Source organism: Coloeus monedula, assembly GCF_965178545.1.
Source record: "Coloeus monedula genome assembly, chromosome: 6".
Classification (NCBI taxonomy): domain Eukaryota; kingdom Metazoa; phylum Chordata; class Aves; order Passeriformes; family Corvidae; genus Coloeus; species Coloeus monedula.
In genome coordinates this window covers 1,473,035-1,498,105 of record NC_138786.1, presented here as the reverse complement: position 1 = coordinate 1,498,105, position 25,071 = coordinate 1,473,035, and the positions used below count along the sequence as shown (strand labels likewise).

At 54.4% G+C, this 25,071-nt stretch overlaps 4 protein-coding genes across 5 annotated transcripts; all 4 read left to right on the top strand.

Moving 5' to 3' along the window:
* The first annotated feature begins 1,869 nt into the window (after positions 1–1,869).
* Positions 1,870–15,963, top strand: LOC309574602 (uncharacterized protein). The gene is made up of 3 exons (XM_082284384.1): positions 1,870–2,979; positions 3,763–4,741; positions 14,975–15,963. The coding sequence occupies exons 2-3, from the start codon at positions 3,873–3,875 to the stop codon at positions 15,882–15,884; spliced, it is 1,779 nt and encodes a 592-aa protein (XP_082140510.1). The 5' UTR covers positions 1,870–2,979; positions 3,763–3,872; the 3' UTR covers positions 15,885–15,963.
* Positions 6,010–10,099, top strand: LOC309574044 (mas-related G-protein coupled receptor member A7-like). 2 transcript variants are annotated; one of them, XM_082283368.1, is made up of 3 exons: positions 6,010–6,325; positions 7,109–7,224; positions 7,525–10,099. In XM_082283368.1, exons 2-3 carry the CDS (start codon positions 7,219–7,221, stop codon positions 8,137–8,139), a joined length of 621 nt encoding a protein of 206 aa, XP_082139494.1. In that variant the 5' UTR covers positions 6,010–6,325; positions 7,109–7,218; the 3' UTR covers positions 8,140–10,099. The 2 variants fall into 2 exon arrangements, with proteins under 2 accessions (XP_082139494.1, XP_082139493.1); XM_082283367.1 differs by having other exon boundaries at positions 7,109–10,099.
* Positions 15,964–18,447: 2,484 nt separating the features above from the next.
* LOC309574049 (mas-related G-protein coupled receptor member H-like) lies at positions 18,448–19,598 on the top strand (the record flags this gene model as incomplete). Its single annotated transcript, XM_082283373.1, has 1 exon — positions 18,448–19,598. The coding sequence occupies one exon, from the start codon at positions 18,448–18,450 to the stop codon at positions 19,318–19,320; it is 873 nt and encodes a 290-aa protein (XP_082139499.1). The 3' UTR covers positions 19,321–19,598.
* A 2,402-nt stretch (positions 19,599–22,000) lies between these two features.
* LOC309574046 (mas-related G-protein coupled receptor member H-like) lies at positions 22,001–24,769 on the top strand. The gene is made up of 2 exons (XM_082283370.1): positions 22,001–22,203; positions 22,985–24,769. The coding sequence occupies exon 2, from the start codon at positions 23,095–23,097 to the stop codon at positions 24,013–24,015; it is 921 nt and encodes a 306-aa protein (XP_082139496.1). The 5' UTR covers positions 22,001–22,203; positions 22,985–23,094; the 3' UTR covers positions 24,016–24,769.
* Positions 24,770–25,071: the final 302 nt, after the last annotated feature.

Below are 25,071 nucleotides of genomic sequence, written 5' to 3'. Positions count from 1 at the left end.
CTTTTGCTAAATTGATAATTTTAAGGGATAAGAGCATGAATGGCTGGGAGAAGAAGCAGAGACACGGCCCAGGATCCTGGGTGGAATGGGGCAGGAGTGGAGCTCTCAGGGGGTGGGGGAGAAAAGGCGATCCCGGAGGGGTCTGGAGGTTGTCAGAGGAGTCTGGAAGGGTCGGAGGGGTCCGGAAGGGTCTGGAGGAGGTCCGAGGGGGTCTGGATGCCGGCGATCCCAAATCGTCCCACTGGAGAACAGCAGAGCCCAACAGGCTCAGAGACGGAGAGCGGCCACCGGCTGGGAAACCTCTGCCACAGGACGGGACAGGAGGCGATGGGAGGGGATGGGGTGGGACGGGACGGGAGGGGACGGGACAGGACGGCACGGCACGGCATGCAAGTGGGGCAGACGTGGGGATGCTGAGCCAAGGTGAGGATTGGATGCGGATAGGATAGGATGAGGAGCAGTTCAAAGGTACTTCCTTGGGTGCAGGGGAGGTTTTGGCAATGATCCCAGAGCTCTTTGCAGAGTGGAAGTTTATTCTTACAGGCACCCAGCTGCCTCACTTGCACAGCCAGCATTCCAATGCCACCAGCACCACCAGCATCCCCCTGCTGCTGGAGGGACTATGAACCCTCAGGGAAGTGAAACGAGGAATGGTAGAAACCTGTTGGGAGAGGGAAGGCAGTCGGAGAATGGGACATTCTGTAGGGATGGAGGATTTCTAACCAAAAGGAAATCAGGAGCCATTTGCAAAATTGTTCAGGTGAGGCCTCTGATAAAAGCCACTTCATCTGTAGGAAAAAAACCCCAAGACAAATAACTCCGAGGAAGTGGAGCTCTGACAAAGTCAAAGTCACAATTTCTGACTCTCCTGTGACTCCACCCAGCCTTGGGGAGCAACACGAGGACAGGGCACGGAGAGGAGCTGGTGGGACAGCAGTGGGCACCTCCTGGTGATCTGGGCACTTTCTCCTTCGTGTTCCTGAGCTGGGAGGAGCCGCTTTAGGGTGTGGATCCCAAAGGAGCAAGGGGTGCCAGGAAGCGCCGCTGATGGGGACAGAGCCCCTGTGCCTGCTGCTGCCCCACACTGAACAGGTCAGTGGAATGTTCTCCTTCCTCCCTGCCCCACCTTCCTCTCCTCCTGCAGCTGCTCTGTGCCTGCCACCCTCTCCAGGTGACCGAAGTGCCCTTCCCAGCTCCTCCCTGCCCTGCCCTGCTCTTCCATTCTGCATCTTGACACCAAAATGGGCCGGAATAAACTTTCTAAAACAATGGGAAACAGGAGGAAGCAGGAATTCTTTACCTGTGCAGGACACACAGGAGGCTCTCTCCTTGTTCTGTGTGTGTGGGGAGACTTTATAGCAGGGGGTTTATCCACTATATAAACACATTGTCATTCAAATCTGGTTTTTATCTAATACACAAAAATCACTTTCCTAGAACTAATTTCCATGCATTCACCTCCTCCTGGAAGTCTTTTGATGGTCCTGCAGATTCATTAAGAGGGGTCTGTGCTGCTCATATTCACTGAATGCTTCAGTATTAAAGGTGACCTTGCCCTGAGGTATTTTTCTGGGTGTGCGCTGTTGCTTCTTGTTACAGAACTGCCCCAGAACTGTCGCAGCGGGGATTACTGCAACAAGTATATTTCAAACCAGGAGTCCCGTGGAAACCGAAGTATATATGGACAGATTCGTGGTAGATGTTTCAGAGGTGTTTATTTCTCCAGCCGCATGGCCGGGGCTCAGCTCAGGAACTCCCCGGTCACGGGACCCCAGGGTCCTTGGCCACACCGGGAAACACAAACCAACCAATGGGAAATGAGACTGACCAGGGGCAGGGAGACCCCGTGTCTCCCCCCCAGGGCCCCTCTCCCAGGGCTCCATGGCAGGGGAGGGACCCCAACACAGAACCACTGCAGGCCTCCTGATCTGTTTCTGCACAGGCTGCAGCCACGTTTCTTGCCCTGTGTGCAAACCTTTACATCCAAGCTGAATTTTAATGAGGGTATTTTAGCACCATTATCTCAGCTAATACCACCCCTCTGAGCTCCATGGAAAGCTGAATTTTAATGAGGGTATTTTAGCACCATTATCTCAACTAATACCACCCCCTCTGACAACGACGAGCTATTGGTGGACGGAGATGATCTGTCAATCACTTTAAACCGAAGGGGCGGGCTGTGGGCGGACTGGGGCGGAGCAAAGGCACTATAAAACAACGAGACCGGGCTCAGGGGGAGAGAGTCCTGTGTAGGTGAGCTGTGGTGGATGTCCATGCTGGGCATTAAAATACTTACTCCTATTAAGGTGCCTTTAATAATTTTTTCCTGACTTTTGGAGCAGCTAAAAGTCAGCTCAGCACTGCAAGTCCTTTTTCTCTACCGAGGTCCAGTGCTGTCCCAGCCAGAAGATCTCAGATCCCTGCGCTCCTGGGGCATACCATCTATTGAGCCATAGGATCCCAAATTTTTATACTTTTTTCTCATTTCTGTATTTTTTCAATTTTTCCCTTTTCAATAAATTATTTTAATTTTTTATTTAACTAAGACTTGTCTCATTTCTCACAGCAGCCAAGGAATGGCACATTCTGCAGGGAAGGAGTGTGTCTAACCAGGAGGAAAGGAGGAGCCATTTACAAAATTGTTCATGTGGGGCTTCTGACAAAAGCCACTTCCTCTGTAGAAAAAAAACCCCAAGACAAATAACTCTGAGGAAGTGGATCTCTGACGTAGCCAAAGTCGCAATTTCTGACTCTCCCATGACTCCACTGAGCCTTGGGGAGCAACACGCGGACAGGGCACGGAGAGGAGCTGGTGGGACAGCAGTGGGCACCTCCTGGTGATCTGGGCACTTTCTCCTTCGTGTTCCTGAGCTGGGAGGAGCCGCTTTAGGATGTGGATCCCAAAGGAGCAAGGGGTGCCAGGAAGCGCCGCTGATGGGGACAGAGCCCCTGTGCCTGCTGCTGCCCCACACTGAACAGGTCAGTGGAATGTTCTCCTTCCTCCCTGCCCCACCTTCCTCTCCTCCTGCAGCTGCTCTGTGCCTGCCACCCTCTCCCGGTGACCGCAGTGCCCTCCCCAGCTCCTCCCTGCCCTGCTCTGCTCTTCCATTCTGCATCTTGATACCAAAAGGGGCCAGAATAAACTTTCTAAAACAATGGGAAACAGGAGGAAGCAGGAATTCTTTACCTGCTCAGGACACACAGGAGGATCTCTCCTTGTTCTGTGTGTGTGGGGAGACTTTACAGCAGGGGTTTTATCCACTAGAAACACACACAGCTATTAAAACTTTTTTCTTGTCTCATACATAAACATCCCTTTCCTAGGACTCAGTTCCATGCATCCACCTCCTCCTGGGAGTCCTTTCATGATCCTGGAGGTTCATCAGGAGGGGTCTCTGGTGCTCCTATTCACTGAGTGCTGCCATATTAAAGGTGACCTTGCCTTGAACTTTTCCTTTTGCCATGCGCTGTTGCTTCTTGTGACAGAACTGCCCCAGAACCACTGCAGGCCTCCAGATCTGTTCCTGCACTGCCTCCAGCCACATTTATCATCCTGTGTGCACACTTTCACATACTTTTATCTTTTTGGCCACTTACGCTTTGGGCAACTACAGGGGAGCTGAAAATGTTTATTCTCTATGTTATATACCAATCCTTTGCTGAACAGCCCAACCCTCCCACCTCCCTCTCCCACCCCACCATTCCCACCGCCCTCCTCCCCTGCACATCTCACTTCTCTCCACCAATCCCTTCCCGCTGCAGGGAGCTGCTGAGGAGCCGCTTGGTCCATCCCTGGATTCTCCAAGCACTGACTGCCCATCCACTCTGACCACAGCCAGGGCCACATCCCAGCGCCTGCCCAGCGTCCATCCATGGAGGTGAGCTCCGTGTTCCGACCTTCTGCCTCACCCACTGAAGGAGATGATCCATGTGAGATAGATGTCACCGACGTGGCCATACACAGTGTGACACTGCTCATCTGCCTCTGTGGGCTGGCTGGGAACGGGGCTGTGCTCTGGCTCATGGTCATGAACGACATTACTGAATTCATCTTTGACCTGGCTGTCGCCGACTTCATCTTCCTCCTCTTCGCACTCCCCTCTGCCCTGCTCTTCTTGCAGGAGAACGTGTCCTGCTCTCCTATCATGCCCCTGATGTACCTGAGCTTCCTTTTCCAGCTGTCCATGGTCTCCTGCTACTGGGCGCTGTTCCGGCTGACAGCCATCAGCACCACATTGGACATGGATAAGCTCTGCTGGCTCTGCTGCCGCTACGATGTTCCCCAGCACCTGCTGTGGGTGGTCAAATGTGTCCAGTTCTGGGCCTTTTTTGCTCTCTTCACTGCCATTCCCACGGTGACATTGCTGTGCCCAGCACATGAGCAGGAGCACTGCCGGGCAGGTTTCACCTCCATATTTGCTGTCATCCTGCTCGTCTTTGCTGCACCTGTGCTCATTTCCAGATCAATCATTTTCATCAAGGCCAAGTGTGGCTCCCAGCAGCGGCAACCCACAAGGCGCGACATCATTATCTTCCTCATTGTGCTCTCCACTCTGCTCCTCAACCTCTGGAATATCCTGCAGCTGTTTGGCTACACAGGTCTGTCCTCGCAGGTTTGTTTCCTGCTCGCCTGCATCCACAGCAGCATCAAACCCTTCATCTACTTCTTGGCGGGGAAGTGCTGCAGGCACTGCTCTGTGAGATACTTCAGGAACTCCCTCTGGAGGGTCTTTGAGGAGCTGTAAGAAAATACTCCCAGCAGCAATGCTGCTGTCATGGACTCGGTGATCTGAGCCTGTTGATCCCTTCCCCTGTGCTGCTGAAGGACCCCAGGACAGTGGCTGAGGGATTCCTTGAGCCACCTGATCAATAAATATCCACGGGATCACCCTCCCTGGGGTGGTTTATTCCTGCAGGAGAAAGGAGCAGGGGCAGTGCCAAGGGCGATGTGGGAGGGAAGCTCTGCCGGGAGCACATTGGAGCATGGATTTCCTCCTCCCTCACAGGCCTTAGAGCACTGTTCCCCAAAGGGATTGTGCTCCACACGGCCATGATCCCTAAAATCCCCCTGCCGTGGTTCCTGCATCCCTCTGCAGTGTGATATCAATAAACAACTCCGTGAAATCTGAGCTGCCTTGGCCCCCTCTGCCAGCGCTCCCCGGCTTCCTCTGGCTCCTGCTGCCAGCCGGGAATGTGGGTGGAGGGAGGGGACACGGCCACGGCTGGTGCTGCCCGGAGCCCCCGTGATGCCGAGTGCCCGGAGCTGGGCTGGCACCGGCACAGGCGGCACGGGCAGGATGGCCCAGGGGCTCAGCACGGCCCCGGCTGCTCCGGGAGTGCCACGGCAAAGATGTGCCTGGTCCCGGCTGGAGCGGGGCAGGAGCGGGGCTGTCGGGGGCAAGGCGGCCCCGGGGGGCTCTGGGCGTGTGCGAGGGGTCAGGAGGGGTCAGGAAGGCTCTGGATGCTGCCGATCCCAAATGTCCGCGCTGGAGAGCAGCAGAGCCCGACGGGCAGCGCTTCAAGGTGGGGAGAGGCTGCCGGGCAGGAAACCTGCGGGATGGGATGGCATGGCATGGGGATGGGATGGGATGGGATGGGATGGGATGGGATGGGATGGGATGGGATGGGATGGAGGGCGGGGTGGGGTTGGGGATGGAGAGCATGGATGAGGATGGGATGGGGATAGGATGAGGAGCAGCTCAGCTGTGCTTCCTTGGGGGAAGTTTTGGCAATGATCCCGGAGCTCTTCCCAGAATGGGAGGTGCTTCTGACAAGCAGCCAGCTGCCTCACCAGCACTGCCAGCACTGCCAGCATTCCAGTGCCACCAGCACCCACCTGCTGCTGGATGGACCATGACCCCTCAGGGAAGTGAAATGAGGAATGGTAGGAGCGTGTCGGGAGAGGGAAGGCAGTCGGAGAATGGGACATTCTGCACAGAAGGAGTGTTTCTAACCAGGAGGAAAGGAGGAGCCGTTTGCAAAATTGTTCATGTGGGGCGTCTGACAAAAGCCACTTCCTCTGTAGCAAAAAAAAACCCCAAGACAAATAACTCCGAGGAAGTGGAGCTCTGACAAAGCCGAAGTCACAATTTCTGACTCTCCCGTGACTGCACCGAGCCTGGGGGAGCAACACGAGGACAGGGCACAGAGAGGAGCTGGTGGGACAGCAGTGGGCACCTCCTGGTGATCTGGGCACTTTCTCCTTCGTGTTCCTGAGCTGGAAGGAGCCGCTTTAGGATGTGGATCCCAAAGGAGCAAGGGGTGCCAGGAAGCGCCGTTGATCGGGACAGAGCCCCTGTGCCTGCTGCTGCCCCACACTGAACAGGTCAGTGGAATGTTCTCCTTCCTCCCTGCCCCACCTTCCTCTCCTCCTGCAGCTGCTCTGTTCCTGCCGCCCTCTCCCGGTGACCGCAGTGCCCTCCCCAGCTCCTCCCTGCCCTGCCCTGCTCTTCAATTCTGCATCTTGATACCAAAAGGAGCCAGAATAAACTTTCTAATGCAATGGGAAGCAGGAGGAAGCAGGAATTCTTTACCTGTGCAGGACACACAGGAGGATCTCTCCTTATTCTGTGTGTGGGGGGAGACTTTACAGCAGGGGTTTTATCCATTAGAAACACACAGAGGCATTAAGGCGTGGTTCTTGTCTGATACATAAACATCCCTTTCCTAGGACTCAGTTCCTTGCATCCACCTCCTCCTGGGAGTCCTTTCATGATCCTGGAGGTTCATCAGGAGGGGTCTCTGGTGCTCGTATTCACTGAGTGCTGCCATATTAAAGGTGACCTTGCCTTGAACTTTCCCTTTGGCCATGCGCTGTTGCTTCTTGTGACAGAACTGCCCCAGAACCACTGCAGGCCTCCTGATCTGTTCCTGCACTGCCTCCAGCCACGTTTATCATCCTGTGTGCACACTTTCACATACTTTTATCTTTTTGGCCACTTAAGCTTTTGGCAACTGCAGGGGAGCCAGAAATGTTTGTTCTCTATGTTCTTTATCAATCCCCTGCCACACAGCCCAACCCTCCCACGTCCCTCTCCCACCCCACCATTCCCACCGCCCTCCTCCCCTCCACATCTCACTTCTCTCCACCGAACCCTTCCCACTACAGGGAGCTGCTGAGGAGCCGCTTGGTCCATCCCTGGATTCTCCAAGCACTGACTGCCCATCCACTCTGACCACAGCCGGGGCCACATCCCAGCGCCTGCCCAGCGTCCATCCATGGAGGTGAGCTCCGTGTTCCCACCTCCCACCTCACCCACCAAAGGAGATGATCCATGTGAGACAGATGTCACCAACATGGCCATACACAGTGTGACACTGCTCATCTGCCTCTGTGGGCTGGCTGGGAACGGGGCTGTGCTCTGGCTCATGGTCATGACCAGCAGTGCTCTCTTCATCTTTAGCCTGGCTGTCGCTGACTTCATCTTCCTCCTCTTCGCGCTCCCCTCCTCCCTGCTCTTCCTGCTGGAGGACGTGTCCTGCTCTCCTATCATGCCCCTGATGTACGTGAGCTTCCTTTTCCAGCTGTCCATGATGTCCTACTACTGGGGGCTGTTCTGGCTGACATTCATCAGTGCCGTATCAGACATGGACAACCTCTGCTGGCTCTGCTGCTGCTGGGAGCTACCTGAACGCCTGCTGTGGGTGGTGTACAGGGTCCAGTTCTGGGCCTTCTTCGCTCTCATCACTGCCATTCCCACGGTGACATTCCTGTGCCCATCACACGAGCAGGAGCACTGCCGGCTGGCTCTCATCTCCATGTTCGCTCTCATCCTTCTCGTCTGTGGTGCACCCATGGTCATTTCCACATCAATCATTTTCATCAAGGCCAAGAGTGGCTCCCAGCAGCAGAAACCCAAGAGGCGTGACATCGTTATCTTCCTCGTTGTGCTCTTCACTCTCCTCCAGAGCCTCTGGAATTTCCTGCAGCAGCTCGGTTACACCAGTGTCTCCAGCCAGGTTCTTTTCCTGCTTGCCTGCATCCACAGCACCATCAAACCCCTAATCTACTTCTTGGCAGTGATATACAAGAGGCCCTGCTCTGTGAGATCCTTCAGGAACTCCCTCAGGAGGTTCTTTGAGGATCCAGAAGAAAATACTCCCAGCAGCAATGATCCTGCCATGGACTCAGTGATCTGAGCCTGTTGATCCCTTGCCCTGCGCTGCTGAAGGACCCCGGGACAGTGACTGAGGGATTCCTTGAGTCACACAACAATAAATACCCACGGGATCAGCCTCCCTGGGGTGGTTTATTCCTGCAGGAGAAAGGAGCAGGGTCAGTGCCACGGGCAATGTGGGAGGGATGCTCTGCAGGGAGCACACTGGAGCATGGATTTCCTCCTCCCTCCCAGCTCCACATGGCTCCAAGCAGTGCAGCCGGGCTCAGTCCTGCTCCCTGGCTCTATTCCCCATGGAATGACCCTCACTGCCTGGGTTCCAAGGAATAAACTCTTTCTCCTTTAGCTCAGCAGATGAGTTTCATGGCGTTTTGAGGGATCTCTTTCCCCGGAGAGGGTGGGACAGGTTAAGCCCTGGGGACACAGCCAGCACGGGGCAGCGGTGATTCCCCAAATCTCTGCGGGGCTGGTGCCTCTGGGTGGCAGGAGAGGGCTCGGGATGGCACGGAGCATCCTTCCCCTTCTGGCCGGCAGAGCCGGCCCTGCATTCCCGGTGATGGGAAGAGACACCAGGTAGGGCTGCAGAGCTGGGCAGGGACAGCAACATTCCCTTCCTCTTGGAGTGGCAATTTGTCACATCCCTTCATTCCAGAATGAAATCATTCTGAGTAAAGAGCAGGCTCAGAGGTGAACTCCACTGAACTCTTGTGCCTGTGACCAAAACCCGCTGGAAATATGGAAATGGACGTCAGCAGGAGCTTGGACCATTGGATTGCACAGAAATTAGGGGGTTGTGCTGCTGTCCTGCACAACGGGGCTGTCCTCTGGTTGCCCAGCATCCATGTCCAAGGGAGCCCTTCAGCACCTCCATCCTGAACCTGGCCACCCTCAGGAGGAGCTGAACAGCGACTCTGCACAGCAGCTTCAGCCACAATCCCGGTCTCCTAGGTTAGCAAGCTAAGTCTCGGAAGTGTTGTTCTTCTTACAGCTTCCTCTGTGACTTGACAAAACCTATCAGGTGGCCAGTTTGTATATGGACAATTCTTTAAGCCACTTAAAGTTGTGACCGCCTCTGTGATCCACACTTAAGAACAGGAAACCCCGGGCAGAGCTCTCTCTGTCATTTCCGGTGCTGGGACAGGTTGCTGTGGGCTCCGTGTGGGGGCCAGTGGGCCCGGCCCAGAGATGATGGACCTGTTCCACCCGTGGACTCCCTCCCCCTCCCCCCCCCGGCAGCAGGGCTGTGGGCAGCCAGATGGGCTTGGCTCCCCCCCCTCTCCACTTCGATAAGCCACATTCCAGCTGCAAGGCCGAGGTGAGATTAACCCTTTTATTGCTGTGAAGAGCTGAAGAAAACCTGAGGGAAGAGAAAGAGGAGATGCTTAAAGCTGAAATTCTGTTGTGAAGCTATGATATATCTGTGTACCCGTTGTAATTTCATGAAGATATGGGGGGTGGGGTCTTCAACTCGTGAGCAAAAGCACCTGCACTGAGATAGGCAGATGCTGACGCAGCTGTAATTTCATAAGAAGTTTGGACAGGGAGAGATGGACCACATGAGGACTTTGGCTCCAAATGGGAAAGGAGAAAACCTCAGTTCCTAGACATGCTCCCAGAGATGGTCCTAAAGATGAAGATGAGGAAGACCCTTTGCTCCCAGGAAAGGAGAAGGGCCTCTGTTCTTAGAGATGAAATGCTCCCAGAGATAGGTGAAGAGAACTTTTGTTTCTGAATAGCTCAACCTTAAAATTGTACCCCAAAAACCTTCAAGAGTGGACCCTCGAAAGCAGTTGCAGGAAAAGCTGCAAGTCGGGGGAAGGGACTCACATGTGAGCAGAGAGACTCCTCTTCCTAAATGGACTGAACAATATTTGGAAGTGGGCAGCTGTCTCGTTGTGATAATGTTTCCATAGCACGAGCAAGAAGAGACTTCTCTTTCTAAATGGACTGAACAAGGTTATTATGGAAGTGGCAAACAGACTGAACATCTCAAGGGTTGTCTTTTTACATTGTCAGTGGGAGAAGGGAGGAAGGTGGGGGGAGGAGGAGAGTTCTGAAGGTGGTATAATTTTTTTCCTCTTTTAGGTCTGTTAATAAACTTCTTTATATTCTTTCAAGTTTGGTGCCTGCTTTGCATTTCTCCTAATTCAAATCTGACAGAAGATAAACAGTAATGAGTATTTTGGACCAAATCACTACACGAAATTGGTGTTTCTGCCCAGTTACAAACCCAACCCACTACACCAGGCTGTGCTGATCTTTGCCATTTTGGTACCGCCCCTACATGAAATTGGCATTTATTGCTTTTGTTTCATCCCAACGTGGGAACTCTGACCCCAGAATGTGGTGAACAAATAATATCTGGGCTTTGCTGCAGAGCCTGTCCCTGCTGAACAGTGTCCAAAAGGGCTCCTTTCCTTCTTTTGTCCCACTCTAAAGCCCCTGCCTTGTCTGAGGAGGGCAGGTACCTGTCTCACAGCAGAGCCCTTCCTAAGGCTGCTGCCTGCCGTGGTTGGGATGATGCTGACAGTGCCAAGAGCTCCTCATCCCTCCTGGGAGAGAGCTGGGCAGCAGCCCCATCTCTTACTTGGGGGGAAGTTGTCCCTCCTTTTTCCACAGCCTCAAATCCAGGGGAAACCAATGTTCCACTGGTTCTGGAAAGGGAAGTTATGGGGAATTATAAGAGAGAATTGGGTTGTGAGCTGTAAAACCTGCCTGCAGAGGCACATGGCAGAACAAAGGAGCACATGGTGGCACAGAGGCTTGTCTCCACCGGGCCCTGGGAGGAGGAGGTGTCATGCTGCAGAGCCCTACAAAGTGTGTTCCTGATGTGGCAACACAGGATAGGTCACACCAACAAAGGAAATACTGTGCCTTAGAAAAGGGCATAAAACCAATGTTTGCTTTGAAGAAACAATTCAGACTCCCTGCCAGTCTGGGTCCGAAATTCAATCGCCACCAGGAAGTGAGAGGGAAAGCCGTGGGGGGTGAGTCAGGCTTTGGAGACACACGTGAGGTGAAACATCCTAAAAAGCATTTATTAACAGAGTTGTTAATAATGAAGAGAGCAGAGCAACTCCCACATCTGGGAGGGTTTTTCTCTCCCTGTCTCCCATTTTCCTGTTCACTGAAAAGGAGAAACTTTCCAAGGTACAACCTCTTGTCCAGGAAAGAACAACTCAGCCAGGGAGCGTCTCCCAAGGCAAGTGCAGGTGGATCATGATCCTTCCATGAACTTTTTCGACTTCCAAGCACCTTCCCTGTCTCCAGTGTCACCCAGGCCAGTCCCTACCTGAGCTTCCCATTTTCCATGGAATCCTAGAATGGTTTGGGTTGGAAGGATCACGGAAGACCATCCCTCTCCCACTCACAAGACTGCTCATAGCCCCAAACTCGGTGTGCATTTTGGGGAAAGCCTCCCAGGAGCCATCCCAAACCCCTGCCCACTCACCCAGACAACAAAGCTCATTGTGAAGCCTCCACAGGGTCTTCCCATGTGTCAGGACCTGCTGGAGATGGACAGGAATGGCCCAGGAATTGTTCTGCACTGCTGTGCCGAGACTTCTGATCCACCTGCACGCTCTTTTTGATCAAAGACACCAAGAAAACCCACTGGGAAAAGCTCTGAGCCTTAGCGACTCATTTTTAATATTCCTCAGGGTAGGGAAGCTCACTTCTGAGACAGAGGGAGCGCAGGCCTGTTGAATGGGAAAGACTCAAAGCCAAGGTTTCAAAGCAAAAGGCCTCCTGGGTGTCCCTGCCCATGGCTGCAGGGTTGGAATGAGATGATCTCTAAGGTCCCTTCCAACCCAAACCGTTCCATGATGATTCCGCAGATCATCCAGAATCCACCCCGGGCAGGAGTTCCCCTGCTGGACACAGCACCAGCCTGACAGAGCTCGAGGAGCATTTGGACAGCGCTGTCAGGCACAGGGTGGGATTGTTGGGATGTCCTGTGCAGGGCCAGGAGCTGAACTCGATGGTCCTTGTGGGTCCCTTCCAGCTCAGGGTATTTTATGCTTCTCTTGTATGATGATTCCACTAATGAGGATTCCACCGTGTTGTCCCTATTCTGGGGCTCTGGCACATCCTCAAAAGCCCTCTGGAAGGCGACACTGGGACTGAAAGCCAAGAGGATGGTGCCGTTCAGCCCAGCTGTCACACCCCGTGAGCCCAGCTGGTGGCAGAAGCTCTCTGGCACAGGAAATATCCGCAGGGCGATGGTGAGGAAGAGCAGTTTGTGTCAGCTTCCTCTTCTGTTTTAAAGCAACCCCAATCCCAAAATCTTGACTTTGAACTGCCTGGACTTGCCCCCTCTCATTCCTGGGCTGGATCCTTAGGACCCTGCACTACAAATGTGCTGCTGGACTTTGATTTCTGGTTCAAACCTACTTTTGCCACTTCCATATCACCATTTCAGTGGTACTTGCCCTTCACCACACAGTTTCCAGGAGAATTCATGCAACAGTAAATTCTGTGCATGAGCTGGGGCACAGGCACACAGCAGAGGGGTGATTTGGGATTTCAGGAATGCCAGTTTTTCTGAGAGGAGGTGAATCAATGCTGCTCTCTTGGCTACAACCCTTAGGAAGTCTGAGGTTTCATCTGAGTCATCTACACTCCCTGGGGAGTCCGACAGCAGCATACAGAGAATTCCACGGAATTCCTAGAAAAAGCTGCAGAGAGGGGATTCCTACCCAGGCTGACATGTGCCTGGGAGCTGGGATGCTCCTGCTGGAAGCTGCTGTGCGTGGGGACCCTGGGACCAGAGCTGTCACCTCTCCTCCTTGCTGACACCCCGTTTGTGTCCCCAGCTATGGAACCTCACATCTCCTCACCATGCCAATCCTTCCAAGGGCAAACACTTGATGATCCATGAGCTAAAGGGGCTCCAGGAGAGGTGGAGAGGGACTTTGGACAAGGGCCTGGAGTGACAGGACAACAAGGGGAAATGGCTTCCCACTGCCAGAGGGTGGGTTCAGATTGGATATGAGGGAGAAATCCTTCCCTGTGAGGCTGGAGAGGCCCTGGCACACATTCCCAGGGATGCTCTGGCAGCCCCATCCCTGCAAGTGTTCCAGCCCAGGGTGGATGGGGTTTGCAGCAACCTGGTCTGGTGGAAGGTGTCCCTGCTGGCAAAAGGGTGGGGGATCAGGTAAAAACAACCACAAGTGCTCCCAAGACTGAGGAGGAGCAGGATGAGCTCTGCTGAAGGGCTGCAAAGGGGATCACAGCACCCCCAAATCTGTGCTCTCATTGAATCATTAAGGGTATTGGCCGTAATTAAGGTGGGCTCTCAGTGCTGATAACCTGGCTGCAAGTAGCTAATTGCTGTCCTTCCCTTGGGCTGTGTGAGCCTGCAGCAGAATGACAAAAATGGGAATTCTTGGCTCACCTGTGCTTTTATGAGGCCCAGGGGAGGTGTTTGCAATGATCCTGGAGCTCTTCCCAGAATGGGAGTTGATTCTGACAAGCACCCAGCTGCCTCACCAGCACTGCCAGCACTGCCAGCACTGCAGTGCCACCAGCATCCCTCTGCTGCTGGAGGGAACACGGCCCTTACGGGAAGTAAAATGAGAAATGGTAGAAACCTGTCAGGACAGGGATGGCAATTGGAGAATGGGACATCTTGCAGGGAACAAGCGTTACTGTAGAGGAGAAAATGAGGAGCCAATCACAAAATAAACCTTTTTTCCTCAAGGCACTTCCTAGAGGAAAAAAAAACCCAGTAATTCCAAGGCAGTGGAGCTCTGACGTAGCCAAAGTTGTAAAACCACTTCCGACTGCCCTATGACTCCACCGAGCCTGGGGGAGCAACACGAGGACAGGGCACGGAGAGGAGCTGGTGGGACAGCAGTGGGCACCTCCTGGTGATCTGGGCACTTTCTCCTTCGTGGTCCTGAGCTGGGAGGAGCCGCTTTAGGATGTGGATCCCAAAGGAGCAAGGGGTGCCAGGAAGCGCCGCTGATGGGGACAGAGCCCCTGTGCCTGCTGCTGCCCCACACTGAACAGGTCAGTGGAATGTTCTCCTTCCTCCCTGCCCCACCTTCCTCTCCTCCTGCAGCTGCTCTGTTCCTGCCACCCTCTCCCGGTGACCGCAGTGCCCTCCCCAGCTCCTCCCTGCCCTGCCCTGCTCTTCAATTCTGCATCTTGATACCAAAAGGGGCCGGAATAAACTTTTTACACAATGGGAAGCAGGAGGAAGCAGGAATTCTTTACCTGCACAGGAGGATCTCTCCCTGGTTCTGTATGTGGTGAGACTTTATGGCAAGGTCTGTATCCATTATAACCACACACAGTCATTCAAACATGTTTATTGTCTGATACATAAACATCACTTTCCTAGGACTCAGTTCCATGCATCCACCTCCTCCTGGGAGTCCTTTCATGATCCTGGAGGTTCATCAGGAGGGGTCTCTGGTGCTCCTATTCACTGAGTGCTGCCATATTAAAGGTGACCTCGCCTTGAACTTTTCCTTTGGCCATGCGCTGTTGCTTCTTGTGACAGAACTGCCCCAGAACCACTGCAGGCCTCCAGATCTGTTCCTGCACTGCCTCCAGCCACGTTTAGCATCCTGTGTGCACACTTTTACATACTTTTATCTTTTTGGCCACTTAGTCTTTCAGCAACTTCAGGAGAGCTGAAAATGTTTATTCTCTATGTTATTTATCAGTCCCCTGCTGAACAGCCCAACCCTCCCACCTCCCTCTCCCACCCCACCATTCCCACCACCCTCCTCCCCTGCACATCTCACTTCTCTCCACCCAATCCTTCCCACTGCAGGGAGCTGCTGAGGAGCTGCTTGGTCCATCCCTGGATTCTCCAAGCACTGACTGCCCATCCACTCTGACCACAGCCAGGGCCACATCCCAGCGCCTGCCCAGCGTCCATCCATGGAGGTGAGCTCCGTGTTCCCACCTTCTGCCTCACCCACCAAAGGAGATGATCCATGTGAGATAGATGTCAGCAATGTGGCCATACACAGTGTGACACTGCCCATCAGCCTCTGTGGGCTGGCTGGGAACGGGGCTGTGCTCTGGCTCATGGTCATGAACGACATTACTGAATTCATCTTTGACCTGGCTGTCGCCGACTTCCTCTTCCTCCTCTTCGCACTCCCCTCCTCCCTGCTCTTCTTGCAGGAGAACGTGTCCTGCTCTCCTATCATGCCCCTGATGTACCTGAGCTTCCTTTTCCAGCTGTCCATGGTCTCCTGCTACTGGGCGCTGTTCCGGCTGACAGCCATCAGCACCACATTGGACATGGATAAGCTCTGCTGGCTCTGCTGCCGCTACGATGTTCCCCAGTGCCTGCTGTGGGTGGTCAAATGTGTCCAGTTCTGGGCCTTTTTTGCTCTCTTCACTGCCATTCCCACGGTGACATTGCTGTGCCCAGCACATGAGCAGGAGCACTGCCGGGCAGGTTTCACCTCCATATTTGCTGTCATCCTGCTCGTCTTTGCTGCACCTGTGCTCATTTCCAGATCAATCAATTTCATCAAGGCCAAGTGTGGCTCCCAGCAGCGGCAACCCACAAAGCGCGACATCATTATCTTCCTCATTGTGCTCTCCACTCTGCTCCTCAACCTCTGGAATATCCTGCAGCTGTTTGGCTACACAGGTCTGTCCTCGCAGGTTTGTTTCCTGCTCGCCTGCATCCACAGCAGCATCAAACCTTTCATCTACTTTTTGGCGGGGAAGTGCTGCAGGCCCTGCTCTGTGAGATACCTCAGGAACTCCCTCCGGAGGGTCTTTGAGGAGCTGTAAGAAAATACTCCCAGCAGCAATGCTGCTGTCATGGACTCGGTGATCTGAGCCTGTTGATCCCTTCCCCTGTGCTGCTGAAGGACCCCAGGACAGTGGCTGAGGGATTCCTTGAGCCACCTGATCAATAAATATCCACGGGATCACCCTCCCTGTGCTGGTGTAATCCCACAGGAGAAAAGAGCAGGGGCCAAGGGCGATGCCAAGGGCGATGTGGGAGGGAAGCTCTGCCGGGAGCACATTGGAGCATGGATTTCCTCCTCCCTCACAGGCCTTAGAGCACTGTTCCCCAAAGGGATTGTGCTCCACACGGCCATGATCCCTAAAATCCCCCTGCCGTGGTTCCTGCATCCCTCTGCAGTGTGATATCAATAAACAACTCCGTGAACCATGAGCTGCCTTGGCCCCCTCTGCCAGCGCTCCCCGGCTTCCTCTGGCTCCTGCTGCCAGCCGGGAATGTGGGTGGAGGGAGGGGACACGGCCACGGCTGGTGCTGCCCGGAGCCCCCGTGATGCCGAGTGCCCGGAGCTGGGCTGGCACCGGCACAGGCGGCACGGGCAGGATGGCCCAGGGGCTCAGCACGGCCCCGGCTGCTCCGGGAGTGCCACGGCAAAGATGTGCCTGGTCCCGGCTGGAGCGGGGCAGGAGCGGGGCTGTCGGGGGCAAGGCGGCCCCGGGGGGCTCTGGGCGTGTGCGAGGGGTCAGGAGGGGTCAGGAAGGCTCTGGATGCTGCCGATCCCAAATGTCCGCGCTGGAGAGCAGCAGAGCCCGACGGGCAGCGCTTCAAGGTGGGGAGAGGCTGCCGGGCAGGAAACGTGCGGGATGGGATGGGATGGGATGGGATGGGATGGGATGGGATGGGATGGGATGGGATGGGATGGGATGGGATGGGATGGGGATGGGATGGGATGGGGATGGCATGGCATGGCATGGCATGGCATGGCATGGCATGGCATGGCATGGCATGAGGATGGAGGGCGGGGTGGGGTTGGGGATGGAGAGCATGGATGAGGATGGGATGGGGATAGGATGAGGAGCAGCTCAGCTGTGCTTCCTTGGGGGAAGTTTTGGCAATGATCCCGGAGCTCTTCCCAGAATGGGAGGTGCTTCTGACAAGCAGCCAGCTGCCTCACCAGCACTGCCAGCACTGCCAGCACTGCCAGCATTCCAGTGCCACCAGCCCCCCCTGCTGCTGGATGGACCATGACCCTTCAGGGAAGTGAAATGAGGAATGGTAGAAGCCTGTTGGGAGAGGGAAGGCAGTCGGAGAATGGGACATTCTGCACAGAAGGAGTGTTTCTAACCAGGAGGAAAGGAGGAGCCATTTGCAAAATTGTTCATGTGGGGCTTCTGACAAAAGCCATTTCCTCTGTAGAAAAAAAACCCCAAGACAAATAACTCCGAGGAAGTGGAGCTCTGACAAAGCCAAAGTCACAATTTCCAACTCCCCTGTGACTCCACCCTCCCTGGGGGAGCAACACGAGGACAGGGCACAGAGAGGAGCTGGTGGCACAGCAGTGGGCACCTCCTGGTGATCTGGGCACTTTCTCCTTCGTGTTCCTGAGCTGGGAGGAGCCGCTTTAGGATGTGGATCCCAAAGGAGCAAGGGGTGCCAGGAAGCACCGCTGATGGGGACAGAGCCCCTGTGCCTGCTGCTGCCCCACACTGAACAGGTCAGTGGAATGTTCTCCTTCCTCCCTGCCCCACCTTCCTCTCCTCCTGCAGCTGCTCTGTTCCTGCCACCCTCTCCCGGTGACCGCAGTGCCCTCCCCAGCTCCTCCCTGCCCTGCCCTGCTCTTCAATTCTGCATCTTGATACCAAAAGGAGCCAGAATAAACTTTCTAACACAATGGGAAGCAGGAGGAAGCAGGAATTCTTTACCTGTGCAGGACACACAGGAGGATCTCTCCTTGTTCTGTGTGTGTGGGGAGACTTTACAGCAGGGGTTTTATCCACTAGAAACACACGTTGTCATTCAAATCTGGTTTTTATCTAATACACAAAAATCACTTGCCTAGAACTAATTTCCATCCATCCACCTCCTCCTGGAAGTCTTTTGATGGTCCTGCAGATTCATTAAGAGGGGTCCCTGCTGGTCATATTCACTGAATGCCTCAGTATTAAAGGTGACCTTGCCTTGAACTGTTTTTTCTGGATGTGCACTGTTGCTTCTTGTGACAGAACTGCCCCAGAACCACTGCAGGCCTCCAGATCTGTTCCTGCACCAGCTCCAGCCTCATTTCTAGCCCTGGGTGCACACATTTAAATCCCTTTCTCTTTTTGACTAGTAGGTCTTTCAGCAACATTGGGGAACTGAAAATGTTTATTCTCAGTTTTATTTACCAATCCCCTGCTGAACAGCCCAACCCTCCCACCTCCCTCTCCCACCCCACCATTCCCACCGCCCTCCTCCCCTGCACATCTCACTTCTCTCCACCGAACCCTTCCTGCTGCAGGGAGCTGCTGAGGAGCTGCTTGGTCCATCCCTGGATTCTCCAAGCACTGACTGCCCATCCACTCTGACCACAGCCGGGGCCACATCCCAGCACCTGCCCAGCGTCCATCCATGGAGGTGAGCTCCGTGTTCCCACCTCCCACCTCACCCACCAAAGGAGATGATCCATGTGAGATAGATGTCACCGACGTGGCCATACACAGCGTGACACTGCTCATCTGCCTCTGTGGGCTGGCTGGGAATGGGGCTGTGCTCTGGCTCGTGGTCATGAACGACATTACTGAATTCATCTTTGACCTGGCTGTCGCCGACTTCCTCTTCCTCCTCTTCGCACTCCCCTCTGCCCTGCTCTTCCTGATGGAGGACGTGTCCTGCTCTCCTATCATGCCCCTGATGTACCTGAGCTTCCTTTTCCAGCTGTCCATGGTCTCCTGCTACTGGGCGCTGTTCCGGCTGACAGCCATCAGCACCACATTGGACATGGATAAGCTCTGCTGGCTCTGCTGCCGCTACGATGTTCCCCAGCGCCTGCTGTGGGTGGTCAAATGTGTCCAGTTCTGGGCCTTTTTTGCTCTCTTCACTGCCATTCCCACGGTGACATTGCTGTGCCCAGCACATGAGCAGGAGCACTGCCGGGCAGGTTTCACCTCCATATTTGCTGTCATCCTGCTCGTCTTTGCTGCACCTGTGCTCATTTCCAGATCAATCAATTTCATCAAGGCCAAGTGTGGCTCCCAGCAGCGGCAACCCACAAGGCGCGACATCATTATCTTCCTCCTTGTGCTCTCCACTCTGCTCCTCAACCTCTGGAATATCCTGCAGCTGTTTGGCTACACAGGTCTGTCCTCGCAGGTTTGTTTCCTGCTCGCCTGCATCCACAGCAGCATCAAACCCTTCATCTACTTCTTGGCGGGGAAGTGCTGGAGGCCCTGCTCTGTGAGATACCTCAGGAACTCCCTCCGGAGGGTCTTTGAGGAGCTGTAAGAAAATACTCCCAGCAGCAATGCTGCTGTCATGGACTCGGTGATCTGAGCCTGTTGATCCCTTCCCCTGTGCTGCTGAAGGACCCCAGGACAGTGGCTGAGGGATTCCTTGAGCCACCTGATCAATAAATATCCACGGGATCACCCTCCCTGTGCTGGTGTAATCCCGCAGGAGAAAAGAGCAGGGGCCAAGGGCGATGCCAAGGGCGATGTGGGAGGGAAGCTCTGCCGGGAGCACATTGGAGCATGGATTTCCTCCTCCCTCACAGGCCTTAGAGCACTGTTCCCCAAAGGGATTGTGCTCCACACGGCCATGATCCCTAAAATCCCCCTGCCGTGGTTCCTGCATCCCTCTGCAGTGTGATATCAATAAACAACTCCGTGAAACCTGAGCTGCCTTGGCCCCCTCTGCCAGCGCTCCCCGGCTTCCTCTGGCTCCTGCTGCCAGCCGGGAATGTGGGTGGAGGGAGGGGACACGGCCACGGCTGGTGCTGCCCGGAGCCCCCGTGATGCCGAGTGCCCGGAGCTGGGCTGGCACCGGCACAGGCGGCACGGGCAGGATGGCCCAGGGGCTCAGCACGGCCGCGGCTGCTCCGGGAGTGCCACGGCAAAGATGTGCCTGGTCCCGGCTGGAGCGGGGCAGGAGCGGGGCTGTCGGGGGCAAGGCGGCCCCGGGGGGCTCTGGGCGTGTGCGAGGGGTCAGGAGGGGTCAGGAAGGCTCTGGATGATGCCGATCCCAAATGTCCGCGCTGGAGAGCAGCAGAGCCCGACGGGCAGCGCTTCAAGGTGGGGAGAGGCTGCCGGGCAGGAAACCTGCGGGATGGGATGGCATGGCATGGGGATGGGATGGGATGGGGATGGAGGGCGGGGTGGGGTTGGGGATGGAGAGCATGGATGAGGATGTGTCGCGGGTTCGGTTTGTAACTGGGCAGAAACACCAATTTAGTGTAGTGGTTTGGTCCAAAATACTCATTACTGTTTATCTGCTGTGAGATAAGAATTAGGAGAAATGCAAAGCAGGCACCAAACTTGAAAGAATATAAAGTTTATTAACAGACCTAAAAGAGGGAAGAAAAAAAAATTATACCACCTCCAGAACTCTCCTCCTCCCCCCACCTTCCTCCCTTCTCCCACTGACAATGTGAAAAAACAACCCTTAAGATGTTCAGTCTGTTTACCACTTCCATAATAACCTTGTTCAGTCCATTTAGAAAGAGAAGTCTCTTCTTGCTCATGCTATGAAAACATTATCACAACGAGACAGCTGCCCACTTCCAAATATTGTTCAGTCCATTTAGGAAGAGGAGTCTCTCTGCTCACATGTGAGTCCTTTCCCCCGACTTGCAGCTTTTCCCGCAACTGCTTTCAAGGGTCCACTCTTGAAGTTTCTTGGGGTACAATTTTAAGGTTGAGCCGTTCAGAAACAAAAACAGAGGCCCTTCTCCTTCCCTGGGAGCAAAGGGTCTTCCTCATCTTCATCATTAAGACTATCTCTGGGAGCATCTCTAGGTACTGAGGTTTTCTCCTTTCCCGTTTGGAGCAAAAGTCCTCATCTGGTTCATCTCTCCCTGTCCAAACTTCTCATGAAATTACAGCTGCGTCAGCATCTGCCTATCTCAGTGCAGGTGCTTTTGCTCACGAGTTGAACACTCCACCCCCCAGATCTTCATGGAATTACAACGGGATACTCTGATATATCATAGCTTCACAACAGAATTTCAGCTTTAAGCATCTCCTCTCTCTCTTCTCCCTCAGGTTTTCAGCTCTTCACAGCAGTAAAAGGGTTAATCTCACCTCGGCCTTGCAGCTTTGCAGCTGGAATGTTGAATTTTCCTTATCGCAGTGGAGAGGGGGGAGAGCCGAGCCGCTCCGGCTGCCCACGGCAAGGCAGTGGGGGGGTTCCATGGCTGGAACAGGTCCATGGCTCCAGGATGGTCGTGGCCCGCCCCAGCCTGGCCCGAGCAGGGCCTGGCCGGGCCCACTGGCCCCCACACGGGGCCCGCAGCCACCTGTCCCAGCGCCGGAAACGAGAGAGAGCTTGGAGGGGGAGTTTGCCTATTCTTAAATGTGGATCACAGAGGTGGTCACAACTTTAAGTGGCTTAGAGAATTGTCCATATTCAAACTGGCCAGCTGATAGGTTCTATCAGTTCCCAGAGGAAACTGTAAGCACCCCTTAGCAAGGACGTCCCTTCCGGGACTATGCTTGCTAACCTATGACAGGATGGGATGGGGATAGGGTGAGGAGCAGCTCAGCTGTGCTTCCTTGGGGGAAGTTTTGGCAATGATCCCGGAGCTCTTCCCAGAATGGGAGGTGCTTCTGACAAGCACCCAGCTGCCTCACCAGCACTGCCAGCACTGCCAGCACTGCCAGCATTCCAATGCCACCAGCATCCCTCTGCTGCTGGATGGACCATGACCCCTCAGGGAAGTGAAATGAGGAATGGTAGAAGCCTGTTGGGAGAGGGAAGGCAGTCGGAGAATGGGACATTCTGCAGGGAAGGAGTGTTTCTAACCAGGAGGAAAGGAGGAGCCATTTGCAAAATTGTTCATGTGGGGCTTCTGACAAAAGTCACTTCCTCTGTAGAAAAAAAACCCCAAGACAAATAACTCTGAGGAAGTGGATCTCTGACGTAGCCAAAGTCACAATTTCTGACTCTCCCGTGACTGCACCGAGCCTGGGGGAGCAACACGAGGACAGGGCACAGAGAGGAGCTGGTGGCACAGCAGTGGGCACCTCCTGGTGATCTGGGCACTTTCTCCTTCGTGTTCCTGAGCTGGGAGGAGCCGCTTTAGGATGTGGATCCCAAAGGAGCAAGGGGTGCCAGGAAGCACCGCTGATGGGGACAGAGCCCCTGTGCCTGCTGCTGCCCCACACTGAACAGGTCAGTGGAATGTTCTCCTTCCTCCCTGCCCCACCTTCCTCTCCTCCTGCAGCTGCTCTGTGCCTGCCACCCTCTCCCGGTGACCGCAGTGCCCTCCCCAGCTCCTCCCTGCCCTGCCCTGCTCTTCAATTCTGCATCTTGATACCAAAAGGGGCCAGAATAAAGTTTCTAACACAATGGGAAGCGTGAGGAAGCAGGAATTCTTTACCTGTGCAGGACACACAGGAGGATCTCTCCTTGTTCTGTGTGTGTGGGGAGACTTTACAGCAGGGGTTTTATCCATTAGAAACACACAGAGGCATTAAGGCGTGGTTCTTGTCTGGTACATAAACATCCCTTTCCTAGGACTCAGTTCCATGCATCCACCTCCTCCTGGGAGTCCTTTCATGATCCTGGAGGTTCATCAGGAGGGGTCTCTGGTGCTCATATTCACTGAATGCTTCAGTATTAAAGGTGACCTTGCCTTGAACTGTTTTTCTGGGTGTGCACTGTTGTTCTTCTTACAGAACTGCCCCAGAACCACTGCAGGCTGCCAGATCTGTTTTCCCACTGGCTCCAGCCACATTTCTTGCCCTGTGTGCACACATTTAAATCCTTTTATCTTTTTGACTAGTTGGTCTTTCAGCAACATTGGGGAAGTGAAAATGTTTATTCTCAGTTTTATTTACCAATCCCCTGCCAAACAGCCCAACCCTCCCACCTCCCTCTCCCACCCCACCATTCCCACTGCCCTCCTCCCCTGCACATCTCACTTCTCTCCACCCAATCCTTCCCACTGCAGGGAGCTGCTGAGGAGCTGCTTGGTCCATCCCTGGATTCTCCAAGCACTGACTGCCCATCCACTCTGACCACAGCCGGGGCCACATCCCAGCGCCTGCCCAGCGTCCATCCATGGAGGTGAGCTCCGTGTCCCCACCTTCTGCCTCACCCACCAAAGGAGCCGATCTGTGTGAGACAGATGTCACCGACGTGGCCATACACAGTGTGACACTGCCCATCTGCCTCTGTGGGCTGGCCGGGAATGTGGCTGTGCTCTGGCTCCTCAAACTAAACACCAACAATTTCGGCATCTTTCACCTGGCTGCTGTTGACTTCATTTTCCTCCTCTTCGCGCTCCCCTCCTCCCTGCTCTTCCTGCTGGAGAACGTGTCCTGCTCTCCTATTATGGCCCAGGTGTACGTGAGCTTCCTTTTCCAGCTGTCAATGGTCTCCTACTACTGGGGGCTGTTCCGGCTGACACGCATCACCGTCATATGGGACGTGAACAAGCTCTGCCGGCTCGGCTGCCGCTGCAACTTTCCCCAGCGCCTGCTGTGGGCACTTGACAGTGTCCAGTTCTGGGCCTTCTTCGCTCTCTTCACTGTCATTCCCACGGTGACATACCTGTGCCCATCACAAGAGCAGGAGCACTGCCGGGTGGTTCTCATCTCCATGTTTGCCGTCATCCTGCTCATCTTTGCTGCACCCGTGGTCATCACCCGCACAATCGACATCGTTAAAGCCAAGTGTGGCTCCCAGCAGCAGCAACCCAAGACGCGCGACATCGTTATCTTCATCATTGTGCTCTTCACTCTCTTTCTCAGCCTCTGGAATTTCCTGCAGCAGCTCGGTTACATCGCTGTGTCCTCCCAGGTTGTTTTTCTGCTCGCCTGCATCCACAGCACCATCAAACCCTTCATCTACTTCTTGGCAGGGAGGTGCTGGAGCCCCTGCTCCATGGGGTCCCTCCGGCTCTCGCTCCAGAGGGTCTTTGAGGAGCAGAAAGACAAAATTGCTGGCAGCAAGGATACCAACAGGAACACGGGGGTCTGAGCCTGTTGATCCCTTCCCCTGTGCTGCTGAAGGACCCCAGGACAGTGGCTGAGGGATTCCTTGAGCCACCTGATCAATAAATATCCACGGGATCACCCTCCCTGGGGTGGTTTATTCCTGCAGGAGAAGGGAGCAGGGGCAGTGCCACGGCAATGTGGGAGGGATGCTCTGCAGGGAGCACATTGGAGCATGGATTTCCTCCTCCCTCCCGCCTCCACGTGGCTCCAAGCAGTGCAGCCGGGCTCAGTCCTGTTCCCTGGCTCTATTCCCCATGGAATGACCCTCACTGCCTGGGCCCCCGTGTTATAAAGGTCTAGTCATGTTGGCTTTTTGCATGTTACTTAATGTTGCAGAAACTTTGCCTAGGTTCTATGATGTAATGCATGGTATAGAATGTCTATTGTTTATGTAGTCGGTTTGGAGAAGGTGGGCAGAGAAAGAGAATCTTCACATTCCTGGAGTATCTTATCAGAGAAGAACACCCGAAACCAGAGAGAAGAATTGATGGAGGGAGCAGAGACAGAATGGAGCCAAGGAGGAAGACAAGGCTGATAGGATGATACTTAGAAACTCCAAAGAATTCATGAATTATGCATGCTGGTGATGAATATGCAATAAGCTATGTACTTTTGAAGACGATCTTTTGGATGCAGAGGTGTGCCTTTGGCTCTGCCAAAGCACCTGGCCATAATAACCTTTTTGCTGTTGTCTCCTAATTGCCCTTTTATTAAATTTTTCTTAAGATTTTACAAAGTGAACCTTGTTTATCTCACCAGGGAATAAACTCCTTCTCCTTTAGCTCAGCAGATGAGTTTCATGGCGTTTTGAGGGAGCTCTTTCCCCGGAGAGGGTGGGACAGGTTAAGCCCTGGGGACACAGCCAGCACGGGGCAGCGGTGATTCCCCAAATCTCTGCGGGGCTGGTGCCTCTGGATGGCAGGAGAGGGCTCGGGATGGCACGGAGCATCCTTCCCCTTCTGGCCAGCAGAGCCGGCCCTGCATTCCCGGTGATGGGAAGAGACACCAGGTAGGGCTGCAGAGCTGGGCAGGGACAGCA